Below are 15,501 nucleotides of genomic sequence, written 5' to 3'. Positions count from 1 at the left end.
GAGGTGGCAAAAGGACTAATAGATCGAGAAATAAGCTCACCTTGCTCTTGTACTTCTGCTCTCCCAGTCTGTAACGCACATAGATGTCTCCCTGGCTGTATTCAGGCATGTCCTGTCCCTCTAACAGGGTAATACCAAACACGCCACTCCACAGCTGGCTCATATTGGTGGCCTCAGCTGAATCCTGGGTCTGGTCCTTATCCTGGGGCTGGTCCCCCTTCTGGTTCTGGCCTCCCTGGGAGACACAAACATGGACACACAGCTGCATTAGGACACCCTCCATGACAAAACCCTCTGAGTGGCTACCCCACTATTCACCGGTGCCTCAAGTCTGGCACCTCATCTGCATGGACTGCATGGGCTACAGCCTCTTTCTGTTTGAGCACATTAGCCTTTCTCCAGTGAATGTAGCAGAGCCACGTCAGTGGGGAGAGGAGAGGTTCCTGGAGAGAGGGGGGTGTCAGTGAGCAGAGCCGCCAGATGTCCCTGGCTGTGACAGTCCCACTCATCACAGACCTAGAGACAGAGTGTGGGGAGGCAGGACACTTGGCATACTGCACAGGAGACAGCCGGCCGCAGTGAGTAATGATGCAAACCAACCACACAGCCCTCTCATCAGCAAATTATGCATGGATGTACATAAAGCCTGGCAATGACATATACAGCATTGTACACATTGGTCTATTCTTCACTAAATCTCAATTATCCAATCAAATCTCTAAAATCAGCAAGAAGGGTATGAGAGGAACAAGATGTCCAGGATAGCAGAACACAGAGACATCAAGGACAGCCTTTCCCAAATCTAACCGTCCTCTCGGGCCACAGGGGAAGACGGGGAGGATCTATTTAACATCAAAAGGAGATTGTCTACTGGCCTATCAGGAGATTAAACTGTGGCAGATGTTGCGACTGAATAGGCGTGAGAATAAACCCACAATCACCATAATGAGAGAAGCGTGAGTCTAAAAAACAAAACAATTTAACTGCCTCCAATTTCAGCCTAAATCACAATGCTTAAAAAGAGATAGATCTGAGGCTCTACAGAGTGGGAGAAACAGGCCTTGATACGCATCTATGTGTTCAAAGTTCCCTTGAGCCTGTGCAGTGATAGGCCATCTCTTTCTAAACAAACAGCAGAGAGAGAGGGGATGTGTGGGGCTGACCGTAATTAAAGAACAGGACTGTAATCTGCTCCGACCTCTTTGATACTCTGTCTCCCTCTGCTGCCCTGGCCGGCACGGCTTCAAAAGGCCCAGCCCAGCCCCAGCTATGGCCCCCCTGCCACCCCGTCCCTCCCCTCCTCTCCGGGGTCACTGCCCACACCGTCACCTAGGGGCCAGGCCGCTGGGGATCAAAGCCTGTACGTCTCAGGGACCTGTATTAACATGGAATACCACGGCACAGTGCTGCTCGGCCCTATAAATATCCCTCATCTCCTCTCTAAAGAGGAGGAACACAGCGGAGTGGAGGAGCGACATGAAGCAGGGCCCGCCAAGTGTTTATCTTGGACACATTTCTATCTCAGCGGCCAACAAAACAATTCCACTTAACTGTAAGTGGCCCCTAAAGAGAGTCTATTCCTGGTCCTTAAAGGGGTCTGCGATTGCTTCCATATGCTAGGACAGCATGGGGACGAGCAGGATGGGCTCAGACCTACATCCATTTGGCTGGTAACTCGGCTCTGTCCATCCACAGCTGTGATATTACATCCTAACATCTGGGTTATTGCCCACTATGCCTGGGAATTATCAGCATCACGAATCTTCGGCATCTCATACTGGCAACGTGCCTCAAACAGCAGAGCCCCCGCTCTCCCACACAGCCCCCTTCAGACAGAAACACTATCACACAACGCACAGGGACAGAGTTTTACTGTGGCATTTTCTATTCACTGTCTCTGTGGTAGTTGTACTGAACAGGATTGGGGAGTAGCACTGGGAGATGAAGAATGATTAAGAGCTTAGTGCTCAGTCCCAGACACCAGGATAGGTGTCAAATGGAACAGGATTTTATATTTATAAAAAATATTAATTCAATCGTGTCACAAAATTAACAGTCATACTGCTACAGACAAATCTTGGCACTGTCGTCTGCCTCTGCAGAAGTCTACATTTGTACCATCATTTGAGCAGAAGAACATCGGGAGAGTCGGATCACACATTTCTGTCTCTTTGTCTGTTCATTTGTCCATCTGCAGAGCATACAATGTGTATATGAAATGTGTTTTATTTCTTATCTATTTAACATCAAATGGAGATCGTCTACTGGCCTATCAGGAGATTAAACTGTGGCAGATGTAGCGAGTGAATAGGTGTGAGAATAAACCCACAATCACCGTAATGAGAGAAGCGTCAGTCTAAAAAACAAAACCCTTTAACTACCTCCAATTTCAGCCTAAATCACAATGCTTCAAAAGAGATAGAGCTGTATATTAAACCCCAAAGAGGCTCTACTCCTAAGTGAGCTTATTTACCATGTAAATATGAAGTTAAAATGTTTAGATCATTCTAATGTATGGTTTAGTCTGACATTGTAAACACAATACAATTCCAAAAACAAAACTTGTCGTTGGCAATGTGACAAGGAAGTTAACCCCATTAACTAAGAAATACATTATTTCACACAATTAAGATTGAAAACGCATGCACAAAAACAAAAATCCTCGGACTTGACTTCATTCTTTGTCATGATCATCGTTTATAATGCAGTGATATACTGCCCCCTGCTGCTGGAAATTAGGCACAATATCAGCCATATTTGGATTTCTCATCTGACGAGTAATGAGGAGTATACTGTTAGTATAAATTGTATTCTGACACATTGCCAGATATTGGCATAGAACACTTTTTAGAATTACATTTACACAACAAAAATACGCAAGTAGAAAATTCAATGTCCTACCCTAAATCTTCTTCTATTTTTCTGGTGCCGTTTCTGTAATGGAGATAAACATTTACGGACAAACGTGAAAATATTGAGATTGAAAATTTGAGATGCAACATTATTTAGACTCCAGTCAAATGAGACTTACTGGTCTTTTGATCGTAGCATCTCTGAAAGTTAGGCATGTGTCAATGACGATGACGCCCATGTCATCCTCCAGACTGCTGGGGTCCTCCAGACTTAGCACCATCTCACTGGTCCTGGACAAAGAGAGAGATACAGACACATACAATCATTTACCAGATTGAGTCTACACAAGACGTTCTGCAATTTACTAGATGATATACAGGCTGAGTGATTAGTAGTGTGTGTATTACTCACTTGTCTAATTCAAGGTTTTTGATCACAATTGTGCTGGAACCCATGAATTCATCAGTGGTACGGTCCTTATCATAGACCTACAGCAATTAGAAACACCATACTCAGAATAAAATGTGTTTTTTGTATGTCAATCAGGCTTTGGCACAATAAACTCTTATTGTATGCCAGTTGTGTATCCTATTCAGGCCATAGCTATGACACTTTTAAGACAATATAAGTACATTGTCATTCATGTGCAGGTGTTACTTAGACAACGAAAGTCAAAACAACAGATTCATGGGATACTCACCCTCACGTCGACAACCTGCTCCCAATCCTGCAGGGGGAAAGAGAAGGACTCACTCCATTTTGGATTCAGGTTCTTATGCACAACTTTGCTTTTGTAAAACGTCTTTCCTTCCAGTTTGAACTTGACATAAGGATCACTTGTACCTAGAGAAAATTAAGGAAAATGGAATGTTCAGATAATAGCAGATAAAAACCATTATAAGATCACAACATTATCAGCAAAATCAATCATGACACAAAATCATACTTGCTAAGGGGTGAGTATCATAATTTACAAAAATTGTATAAAAAAAGATATCACACACACACACACACATATATACATATATATATATGACAATATATATCCACACACTTCCCCCAGCTAGATAAATCAAAGAGCGGTTGTGTGAGAAACTGAGATATGCAGGGAGGAGGTGCACCCCACATTTATTTCAGAAAACAGAGGGATGTAGCTGTTTAATTGTGAAAGAGTAGAAACTCTCGCCAGCATGAGAGAACCAGTAAATAAAGTCCAGCAACCAGGAGCAACCGGTGTTAATCTCCCAAGCCTGTTAAGAAAGTCTGCCTGGTGGTGGAGTGGGGGGACGGGGTGTCTTTGTTTCAGTCATTGCATGCAGATTGGCTGAAAAATGAAAGCCAGTCCCATACCTTCATTTGTATGGAGGAATAAAGGGGTGCTTGAGAGAGCCTGCAGGGAGGCTTGAATCACATGACAAAGCCCTGCGGGGATGGGCTGTCAGGCCTGTCAGCTCCCCACTCCAAATGAACATCTCCCAAAGGCAGGCAGGACCCACAGCAGCTCCACCCTGCCAGTCTGTGACAGGGAAACCTCCAGGCAACTTGACAGGAGGAGAATGTGGCAGCCAGTGAGAAGAAAAGCTCTGGCATGACTGAGAACGGTGACGATGGAAATTAACGGTGAAAAGGGAGAACAAAAAAATTGAAGTGGGGGCTGGTGGCAAGGGTCCTTTTAGAATATGTAATGACAGTGGATGGTGTTGGTGGGTCTCTGGCACCATGTTGATTGTTGGGAAAACGGTGAAGAGGCAGCGGGCGTGTGGGGATTGCATCATCATCATGGTGACATCCTGTCAGGAAAAGTAAGGTCTCAACTAGCAGGGAGCTGTGGCTCGAGACAACAAGACCAGGGAAGCCATGGCCACAGTTATACAGGAAACCTCAGCACAAGCGGAGGGCTACATAATTCTATCCTCCTGATTCCTGCTTACAAGCAAAAACTAAAGCAGCAAGGACCAGTGACTCGCTTAATACGGAAGTGGTCAGATAATGCAGATGCTAAGCAGATGCTAAGCTGGACTGTTTTCCTAGCAGAGACTGGAATATGTTCCGGGACTCATCCGATGGCATTCAGGAGTATGCCACATCAGTTACTGGCTTCATCAATAAGTGCATCGATGACGTTATCCCCACAGTAACCGTACGTACATACCACAACCAGAAGCCATAGATTACAGGCAACATCTGCACTGAGCTAAAGGGTAAAGCTGCCACTTTCAAGGAATGGGACTCTAACCTGGACACTTAAAAGAAATCCCGCTATGGCCTCAAACGAACCATCAAACAGGCAAAGCCTAAATACAGGACTAAGATTGAATCCTACTACACCGGCTCCGATGCTCGCGAGGCCCAGCCGCGAGCTGTCCAGTGACAAGCCTACCAGACAAGCTAAATTACTTCTATGCGTGCTTCGAGGCAAGCAACACTGAAGCATGCATGAGAGCACCAGCTGTTACAGATGACTGTGTGACCATGCTAGCCGTAGTCAATGTGAGCAAGACCTTTAAACAGGTTAACATTCACAAGACTGAAGGGCCAGACGGATTACCAGGACGTGTACTCCAAGCATGCGCTGACCCACTGGCAAGAAAATGACATTTTCAACCTGTCCCTTGCCGAGTCTGTAATACCTAAATGTTTCAAGCAGCCCACCATAGTCTCTGTGCCCAAGAACCTGCCTAAATGACTACCGACCCATAGCACTCACGTCTGTAGCCATGAAGTGCTTTGAGAGGCTGGTCATGGCTCACATCAACACCATCATCCCACTCCAATTTGCATACCGCCCCAACAGATCCACAGAAGAAGGAGAATGATGGAGTGCTGCATCAAATGACCTAGCCTCCACAATCACCCGACCTCAACCCAATTTTTTATTTACCTTTATTTAACCAGGTAGGCAAGTTGAGAACAAGTTCTCATTTACAATTGCGACCTGGCCAAGATAAAGCAAAGCAGTTCGACAGATACAACGACACAGAGTTACACATGGAGTAAAACAAACATACAGTCAATAATACAGTATAAACAAGTCTATATACAATGTGAGCAAATGAGGTGAGAAGGGAGGTAAAGGCAAAAAAGGCCATGGTGGCAAAGTAAATACAATATAGCAAGTAAAACACTGGAATGGTAGTTTTGCAATGGAAGAATGTGCAAAGTAGAAATAAAAATAATGGGGTGCAAAGGAGCAAAATAAATAAATAAATACAAATTAAATACAGTTCGGAAAGAGGTAGTTGTTTGGGCTAAATTATAGGTGAGCTATGTACAGGTGCAGTAATCTGTGAGCTGCTCTGACAGTTGGTGCTTAAAGCTAGTGAGGGAGATAAGTGTTTCCAGTTTCAGAGATTTTTGTAGTTCGTTCCAGTCATTGGCAGCAGAGAACTGGAAGGAGAGTCGGCCAAAGAAAGAATTGGTTTTGGGGGTGACTAGAGAGACCTGCTGGAGCGTGTGCTACAGGTGGGAGATGCTATGGTGACCAGCGAGCTGAGATAAGGGGGGGACTTTACCTAATTGAGATGGTTTGGAATGAGTTGGACCGCAGAGTGAAGGAAAAGCAGCTAACAAGTGCTCAGTATATGTGGGAACTCTTTCAATACTGTTGGAAAAGCATTCCTCATGAAGCTGGTTGAGAGAATGCCAAGAGTGTACAAAGCTGTCATCAAGGCAAAGGGTGGCAACTTTGAAGAATCTAAAATACAAAATATATTTTGATTTGTTTAACACTTTTCTGGTTACTACAGGATTCCATGTGTGCAATTTCATATTGTGATGTCTTCACTATTATTCTACAATGTAGAAAATAGTAAAACATTAAGAAAAATCCTTGACTGAGTAGGTGTGTTCAAAATGTTGACTGGTACTGTACATATTACCTCAATTACCTCGACGAAACTGTACCCCTGCACATTGACTCCGTACCGGTACCTCCTGTATATAGCCTCGTTATTGTTATTGTTGCCCTTTTATTTTTTACTTTAATTTATTTAGTAAATATTTTTCTAAACTTGTATTATTCTTAAAACTGCATTGTTGATTAAGGGCTTGTAAGTAAGCATTTCATGGTAAGGTCTACTACACCTGTTGTATCAAGGCAGCAGGTAGCCTAGTGGTTAGAGTGTTAGACTAGTAAACAAAAGGTTGCAAGATCAAATCCCTGAGCTGACAAGGTAAAAATCTGTCATTCTGCCCCTGAACAAGGCACCCACTGTTCCTGGGCTGTCACTGAAAATAAGAAATTGTTCTTAACTGACTTGTCTAGTTTAAAAAAAGAACATTTATACATTTGACAAATACCATTTGAAATGGAGAAAATAAAAAGCCTACATATGGCAGCGATGGTCGATGAGGCGAAACTTAAGATTGGAGATCTAAGAAGGTTTTATTGAAATGCAGCCAAAAACATCCAACAAACAAAATGTTGCAGTGATGTTAGTTTTCAATAGCAGAGGAGAAATGAATGAAGGCCGCGCGTTACTTTCAAACAGCAATTCAGTCTATTGACACTTGAGGTTGCTGCTTCCCCAGACAAAATCCCTTTGCATCCCTACAAGTCCACAATGACAATTGACAGAGGACTGAGGAAATGTAAAAAAAAGAATGGAGGTATACATTTGAGTTGTATTTTGGAGGTGAGATTAGATAATTCATATTCAGAAAATGTTATGTCTAACAATCAATAATTTTTGGGATCCAGACCCCAAACAATCAGTTAGTATTCCACAGTCGTTGAGTATAATTCAGGGATGGGCAACTTTGATGGGGCCGGCCCTAGCCTTTTGTGGGCCCTAAAGGCCACTACACACTTCACGCAAACAGAGCAACAGAGTGTCATATATGTTCCGTTCCAAGATTTGAGCCAAACAAAAGTATTTAGAACTACGTGTGAAAACTACGCTCTGTCGTGTAGGGCCCTTAAGTGTGTATGTGTGTAGGGCCCTTAAGCGAGATTTGGTTGGGGGGCGCCCCCACCTTAAAGTCAAAACATTTTACTGGCCCCTGTCTTGGCAGCAGAGAGACAAGTATATGTTTTAAAGTTAATTACCTGCAATTTTACAAATGTTTGCCATGAGGCAGAGAGAATTTAGCAATTGTATAACACATTTCATGCAATTCCACAAATTTTGCCATGGGACAGATGTTTATTTATCCAGTAAATGTCCTGCAATTCAATCCATTTTGCCATGGGGTGCAGAGAAATGTTTGCAGTTGTAAAGTAAGTTTCCTGCAATTATACACATTTTGCCATGATTTATGCCACGCTAATGTGATATCTGAGTGAGAGTGACTAACACAATCAATGTGGGCCCCCTGGAGGTCAGGGCCCCTGGGCACGTACCCTGCATGAACGGTCGGTATTCGGCCATGATTACTACAAGTTTAGATTGCTGACTAGACTAATTTACCAGTCTAAAAATTGTTAACTGACATGGCTAATTGAGTGACTGTCAGTGACTGTCAGCTGATGCACAACCAAGTTTCTAAATTGCACCTTGTGTATTCTACAATTCTAACTCTCAAAAGTACATTGAGACCCTGACTGAGTTCCATAAACAGTTGCCCATCCCTGATCTAATCTGTGTAGAATATGACAGAACGCTATATAATGACATTCCAACAAGTCAACATCTACTGTCCTATACAGACTGAACTCATAAGTATGACAAAGTAAACAAACATTTCACACCATAATGATGTGAGATCAGGGATGTCCTTTCAGGGGTTCAGAACACACAAAAAGGTGAGAACTTCTTAGGATGTATTTTAGGAAATCTCCAGCAGGTGGCAGTTTGTCATTTATGGCAGGAAAATAGTTTGCCAGCAGCTGCAAAACTTGCATGCACTCTCCAACTGACTTAACAATTTAGCCTCTAAAATTTGCATTGGTTATTAAAACCACATAATTTGTTTCTCCACACACGTTTGCCTTCATAGAAACCGCCACAGTGCTTCGCAATCTATTCAGCCCACCACTAGGAATACTGTGGTGGAGCTTGGCTGGCAAAATAAACTTCTGCATTATATGAAGATAATCCATATTTTCCAGTGACAGAAACCTATCTAAGATACCAGGCCCATGTAACCTCTAGTGTAGCTGCTAATATGGAGTGGAGCAGGATGTGCTTCCATAAGGAAAGGCTCCCAGGTGTGTTTTGGAGACAGAGACCAAATCTGGTCTGACTGCATGCCTTTCTGGTGTCTCCCTGCTCTTCACCGACAACATTTAACAGGGACCTTCACTTGTAAACAGTAGCATTGATCAAAAGCATTGTCAGTAGGCCTACACATACTGTAGACCACACCATTTCCCCCTGTTTGACTTCTGTGTGTATGAGACACACCCTGAAAGTCAGGGCGGGATTAATGTTGATCGAAAGTGGAACACAGTTTCTATTGGAAATTACCATAGTAAAGCAAACAATTTGAGGGACAGTTTCACCAAATATACACTACTGTTCAAAAGTTTGGGGTAACTTAGTTTTTTTTTAATGAAAAGCAACATTTTTGTCCATTAAAATAACGTCAAATTGATCAGAAATAAAGTGTAGACATTGTTAATGTTGTAAATGAATATTGTAGCTGGAAACAACTGATTTCTAATGGAATATCTACGTAGGAGTAAAGAGGCCCAATAATTGATCATTAGAAAACCCTTTTGCAATTATGTTAGCACAGCTGAAAACTGTTGTTCTAATTAAAGAAGCGATAAAACTTGCCTTTTTGTTGAATATCTGGAGTTGAGTATCTGGAGCATCAGCATTTGTGAGTTCGATTACAGGCTCAAAATGGCCAGAAGCAAAAACTTTCTTCTGAAACTCATCAGTCTATTCTTGTTTGGAGAAATTAAGGCTATTCCATGCGAGAAATTGCCAAGAAACTGAAGATCTCGTACAACGCTGTGTACAACTCCCTTCACAGAACAGCGCAAACTGGCGCTAACCAGAATAGAAAGAGGAGTGGGAGGCCCCAGTAGACAACTGAGCAAGACTACAAGTACATTAGAGTGTCTAGTTTGAGAAACAGATAGCTCACAAGTCCTCTGTACACCTATGTAGATATTCCATTAAAAACTCTGTAGTTTCCAGCTACAATATTCATTTACAACATTAACAATGTCTACACTGTATTTCTGATCAATTTGATGTTCTTTTAAATGGACAAAAATATGCTTTTCTATCAAAAACAAGGACATTTCTAAGTGACTTTTGAACGGTAGTGTATAATCTCAATTGCTCTGCTTCAGTTGGTCTAAAACAGTGAAAACATACTGTTTAGGGCAGCTATTGTGATATGAACATATGTCTTTATGCAGGTGAAAATAACGATGAACAAGAACAGCATGCTGTAATCACTGTCAAAAATACATTCGACACAGGTAGGTGCCCTTTGTACAGTATTTGCTTCCACGATAGTTTTTTAAGATCAGCAAAGTAAATATGATGAACTGCTTTTTCATCATCTGACGCAGCATAATATACTCCTCCTCAAGTTGTATGTACAGTTGAAGTCGAAGTTTACATACACTTATGTTGGAGTCATTAAAACTTGTTTACAGACAGATTATTTCACTGTATGACAATTCCAGTCGATCAGAAGTTTACATACACTAAGTTGACTGTGCCTTTTAAACAGCTTGGAAAATTCCAGAAAATTATGTCATGGCTTTAGAAGCTTCTGATAGGCTAATTGACATAATGTGAGCCATTTGAAGGTGTAGCTGTGGATGTATTTCAAGGCCTACCTTCAAACTCAGTGCCTCTTTGCTTGACATCATGGGAAAATCAAAAGAAATCAGCCAACACCTCAGAAAAAAATGGTAAACCTCCACAAAGTCTGGTTCATCATTGGGAGCAATTTCCAAATGCCTGATGGTGCCACGTTCATGTGTACAAATAATGGTACACAAGTATAAACACCATGGAACCACACAGCCATCATACAGCTTGGGAAGGAGACGCGTTCTGTCTCCTAGAGATTAACGTACTTTGGTGCGAAAAGTGCAAATCAATCCCAGAACAACAGCAAAGGACCTTGTGAAGATGCTGGAGGAACAGGTACAAAGTATCTATATCCACAGTAAAACGAGTCTTATATCGACATAACCTGAAAGGCCACTCAGCAAGGAAGAAGCCACTGTTGCAAAACCGCCATAAAAAAGCCAGACTGCAACTGCACATGGGAACAAAGATCGTACTTTTTGGAGAAATGTCCTCTGGTCTGATGAAACAATGGCCATAAAGACCATCACTATGTTTGGAGGAAAAGGGAGAGGCTTGCAAGCCAAAGAACACCATCCCAACTGTGGGTGGCAGCATCGTGTTGTGGGGGTGCTTTGCTGCAGGAGTGACTGGTGTACTTCACAAAATAGATGGCGTCATGAGGAAGAAAAATTGTGTGACTACATTGAACGAACATCTCAAGACATCCGTCAGGAAGTTAGAGCTTGGTCGCAAATGGGTCTTCCAAATGGACAATGACTCCAAGCATACTTCCAAAGTTGTGGCAAAATGGCTTAAGGACAATAAAGTCACGTTATTGGAGTGGCCAACACAAAGCCCTGACCTCAATCCTATAGAATATTTGTGGGCAGAACTGAAAAAGCGTGTGCGAGCAAGGAGGCCTACAAACTCAGTTACAGCAACTCTGTCAGGAGGCATTGGCTAAAATTCACCCAACTTATTGTGGGAAGCTTGTGGAAGGCTACCCGAAACGTTTGACCCAAGTTAAACAATTTAAAGGCTACCAAATACTAGTTGAGTGTATGTAAACTTCTGACCTACTGGGAATGTGATGAAAGAAAGAAATCATTCTCTTCTATTAATCTGACATTTCACATTCTTAAAACAAAGTGTTGATTCTAACTGACCTAAGACAAAAAATGTTTACTAGGATTAAACTCAGAAAAACTGAGTTTAAATGTATTTGGCTAAGGTGTATGTAAACTTCTGACTTCAACTGTATATATCAATATATCCAGCATGTCTCCGAGATTACATTCATCCATTTGTAGACCTCCAGAAGTTCCAGGTACTTTTCTTCCACTTACCGTGACGGTCTCTGATGACCAGGTTCCTGCCCTCCTTCAGGTTGACAGTGAGGAGGTACTTCTGAATAGGACCAGGTTGGCTCCCTGCTGCCATAGCCTGTCAATGAAAGGAATCACATTAATATGATGCTCTATAGTCTACAGCCTTAGTGTTGACCATTATCATTAACAGTGTCTGAATGTCCAAGTCCAGTACTCACATTGTTGCCTGCTTGATCCTGCAAGGGCTGGGCATAGAAGTCATTGTGCTCGTTGGGTAACTACGGGAGAAAGAATGTAAGCATATCAAAAAGACATTCTACAAAGTATGGAACAGAGTTACATGTTATAATGTTCGGTTGTCATTCTTGACCAACGTTGAACTTACTATAATTGTGACTGCAACTAGTTAGATCAGCAAGTTTCCGGCCATGCATAGCAAACATCAATTACACAGGTCCACAGATAATACATTGGAAGTGACTTTAGGTCTACACAAAAGCTTCAAAAAAATATTTGCTTCTATTTGACATCATATCGGGCTTCCGAGTGACACAGCGGTCTAAGGCACTGCATCTCAGTGCTAGAGGTGTTACTACAGTCCCTGGTTCGAATCCAGGCTGGATCACATCTGACCGTGATTGGGAGTCCCATAGTGCGGCACACAATTGGCCCAGCGTCGTCCGGGTTTGGCCTGGGTAGGCCGTCATTGTAAATAAGAATTGGTTCTTGACTGACTTGCCTAGTTAAATAAAGGTTACATTTCTGACAAAGAACCACTGAAGCATTATCTTAAGCACAATCCATGACTTTACGCAATTCTATTGTAACAGATCTAGAGACTGATCATAGAAAACCTTGAGGCAGAGAGCAGGCATAACAGCTCAAGAGTGTGAAAAACCAGTCCACATTATTTGAATGTGAAAAGAGAGCTTGCAAATGTTCATGCTAATGAGACCACAGTGAAAATACACTACGTCAAACATACTGTCTTATGGTCACTAAAGTATCCTGTGTTACTGTGACATTCTGTAGATACATTTATTTTATATGAAAATGTGTGTGAAAACTGTATTTTAGTCCGTATTTTGACTTTACACTGTGTGCACTAGGCCTATAACTATATCTGTGGAGGGTATGATAAAGTTCAATATTAGTGTGTCATCTGACCTCAATGTCTTCCTGAAGCTCCCTGCAGAAGATGTCTCTGATGTATGTGGATACGGGGGGCTCTGGCATATCCAAGTCCTCAGAGTCAGTGGGCCAGAACATGTAGGGTTCTTTCTCTAATGGGGTTCCACACGCAGAACCGTCCATACTGTCAGCAGGGGTGCCCATCCTGTCCGCCCTGTTCACTGGCAGAGACCATCTATCTGGAGGGATGTTCAATCTGTCCTGTGGATTTGGAGGAAAAGACCATTTCACTTCTGCTGGTTGTTTCCCTCCCTCACTAGAAGCAGACAGTCTCTCTGTAACTAGGTTTGTTTGGTCAGAGACAGAAGAAGCAAATCTTTCAGCAGATGTACTCACTCGGTCCCTAGCGGCCACTCTGTCTTCAGAGAAGAGCAATCTTTCTGTAGAAACATTAATTCCCTCCACTGATGAAGTCAATCTTGTTGTGCACACATGTATATTTGGAGCATTTGATTTCGGGGTAGGTACGGGTGGGTTCCCTCTGTCCGCTGGTATTTTTACTCTTTCTGCTGAAGTAGAAGAAGCAGAAGAAGTTGATCTCTCTGCAGGTGTGTTCCATTTGTCTGATGGCATGTGGATTCTGCCCATAAAGGTTGCCATGTCCTCCTCTTCTGATTCATCATAGAGAGTTTGTGTCTCCACAGGTGCACTCATTCTAGAAACAGACACATTCATGTTATCTTTGAAATCATACACAGTCTTTCTACCTGAGGGGCCTGCATCAGTTGCAGTCAGCCCGTCCATGGATAGAGGGACTGAGATAAAAGAGGTGTTATCACTTGAACCTGAGGAGCTACCAAATAAGATGGCGTCCGAGGCTGTGGGGAATGCACTTTCTACTGCAGAGGATTTAGCTTCCTGAACAAACCTCAAGTCCGGCACTGACATACTGAGTCTATAATGCAGGGGCTTGGGCTTTTTCTCATCCAGCTTCCCCGGGGTTGTCTTCTTCTTTATGTTGTTAAACTGGGTCTTGGTCTTCTCACGCAGGTTCTCCCAGACACTTTTCTTCTTGGGGCCCATGCTGAGAGATGCAGAGCACAGGCTACACCTTTCACACAGAGACTGCAAAGACAAGATAAAATGACAGCATTATTGGTTCATCCTTGACACCCGTTGGTCAATCTAAGTAATATAATAGCAAAAATCCCCATCAAAATCCATCAGTTTAAGCTAGAAATATTTTTGGGATGGACTGTGTTTCAATCCCCCGCATCCACATATGTCAGCCTTCCGCATCTGTGGTGGAAGATGGCCGAGCATCCGATCCGGAAACTCAGTTTTCTCATGAAAACATATGTATTGTCCGAATGGTCTGGGCTACACTGTGAAAAGGGGAGACTCTCACGATGGTGTTCTCCGTTTTGCTTTACGACCCCCACAAGTGTCACGGGAGTCATCTGAAGGTAACCCAACAAATTAATGGAAGTATGGAGATAGTTTATGGCAACAAAAATAAGGGGTTAAATATGTGTAAATATATATATTTCCTGGGCTTTATTATATGTCCTAGATATAGGACAGACACTTCAAAACATTATTCCTTGTGATTAATTTTCTAACGGTCTTTTTTGACATTTATGCATTTGTTATTGAATGTGTTTCTATGGGCTATAGTTGTAAAGACCAAATGCTAGATTTTGTCAAATAATTTAGAAATATATATTTTTTTTACCTAAAGGGGTCCTAAAATGCAAAATCAAATAGAATCATGGTATGACCATCTTAAGATGTGTATGCACATTTCTGGGTTCTCATCAAAGAAATGTCGTTCATAGCGTATCCTATAGAGATTGTTAAAGGCCCAGTGCAGTCAAAATTCAGTTTTTTGTATCCTACTGTACAACTGTTCATGAAACGAACACTGTAAAAGTGTGAAACAATTTGATCATTGTCTTTTCCTGATAGTTGCTGGTTGAAAATACAATCTACACAGGACCTTCTAATCAGCAGGTTTTGCATGAGTGGACTTTCGGCTTGCCGGGTGACATCACCAGGCGGTAAATAAGTTAATAGACCAATAACAAAGTAAGTTCCAAACCAATAACAGTTCCAAGCCAATAACAGCTAGTTTTCAGGTTTCCCCTCCCCACTCAGATGACTCCTAGCAAAACTCTGACTTGATAAATTATTTTTTGCTTTTGTTTCTTTTTTACAATTTTAATGAAAAGCTGTACAGGAATGTACTTAATACTCAGAAATAATTTGATATTTATATAAAACCGGCTGCATTGGGCCTTTAACAAATTATCATCATATTACATAATTAAATATGAAAAACATCCACATACCTGTTTAGACAGTACACCGCTGCTTCACGACCTTACAGAAAATAAATATAAATATGTTCCAAGTATGTTGTTTGAAACTTCCAGAGAGTTAGTGAGTTGACAGTCATCAGACAACAGTATGGTGAAAATGAGGAA

The 15,501-nt window shown here is 42.1% G+C and overlaps 1 protein-coding gene across 1 annotated transcript in view; it reads right to left on the bottom strand.

Moving 5' to 3' along the window:
* mctp2a (multiple C2 domains, transmembrane 2a) overlaps positions 1-15,480 on the bottom strand; it is a 42,832-nt gene extending 27,352 nt beyond the window's left edge. The window contains exons 1-11 of the mRNA XM_020480717.2: positions 15,367-15,480; positions 13,944-14,140; positions 13,412-13,730; positions 13,052-13,276; positions 12,103-12,162; positions 11,903-11,999; positions 3,554-3,696; positions 3,265-3,341; positions 3,032-3,143; positions 2,902-2,934; positions 41-235 (exon numbers count right to left, since the gene is read on the bottom strand). Coding sequence (XP_020336306.1) covers positions 41-235; positions 2,902-2,934; positions 3,032-3,143; positions 3,265-3,341; positions 3,554-3,696; positions 11,903-11,999; positions 12,103-12,162; positions 13,052-13,276; positions 13,412-13,730; positions 13,944-14,098 — 1,416 coding nt within the window. The 5' untranslated portion in view covers positions 14,099-14,140; positions 15,367-15,480. The remainder of the gene's footprint in view (positions 1-40; positions 236-2,901; positions 2,935-3,031; positions 3,144-3,264; positions 3,342-3,553; positions 3,697-11,902; positions 12,000-12,102; positions 12,163-13,051; positions 13,277-13,411; positions 13,731-13,943; positions 14,141-15,366) is intronic.
* Positions 15,481-15,501: the final 21 nt, after the last annotated feature.

The sequence above is a fragment of the Oncorhynchus kisutch genome, linkage group LG4 (assembly GCF_002021735.2).
Source record: "Oncorhynchus kisutch isolate 150728-3 linkage group LG4, Okis_V2, whole genome shotgun sequence".
Lineage (NCBI taxonomy): Eukaryota > Metazoa > Chordata > Actinopteri > Salmoniformes > Salmonidae > Oncorhynchus > Oncorhynchus kisutch.
This window is presented reverse-complemented; position numbering and strand designations above follow the sequence as displayed.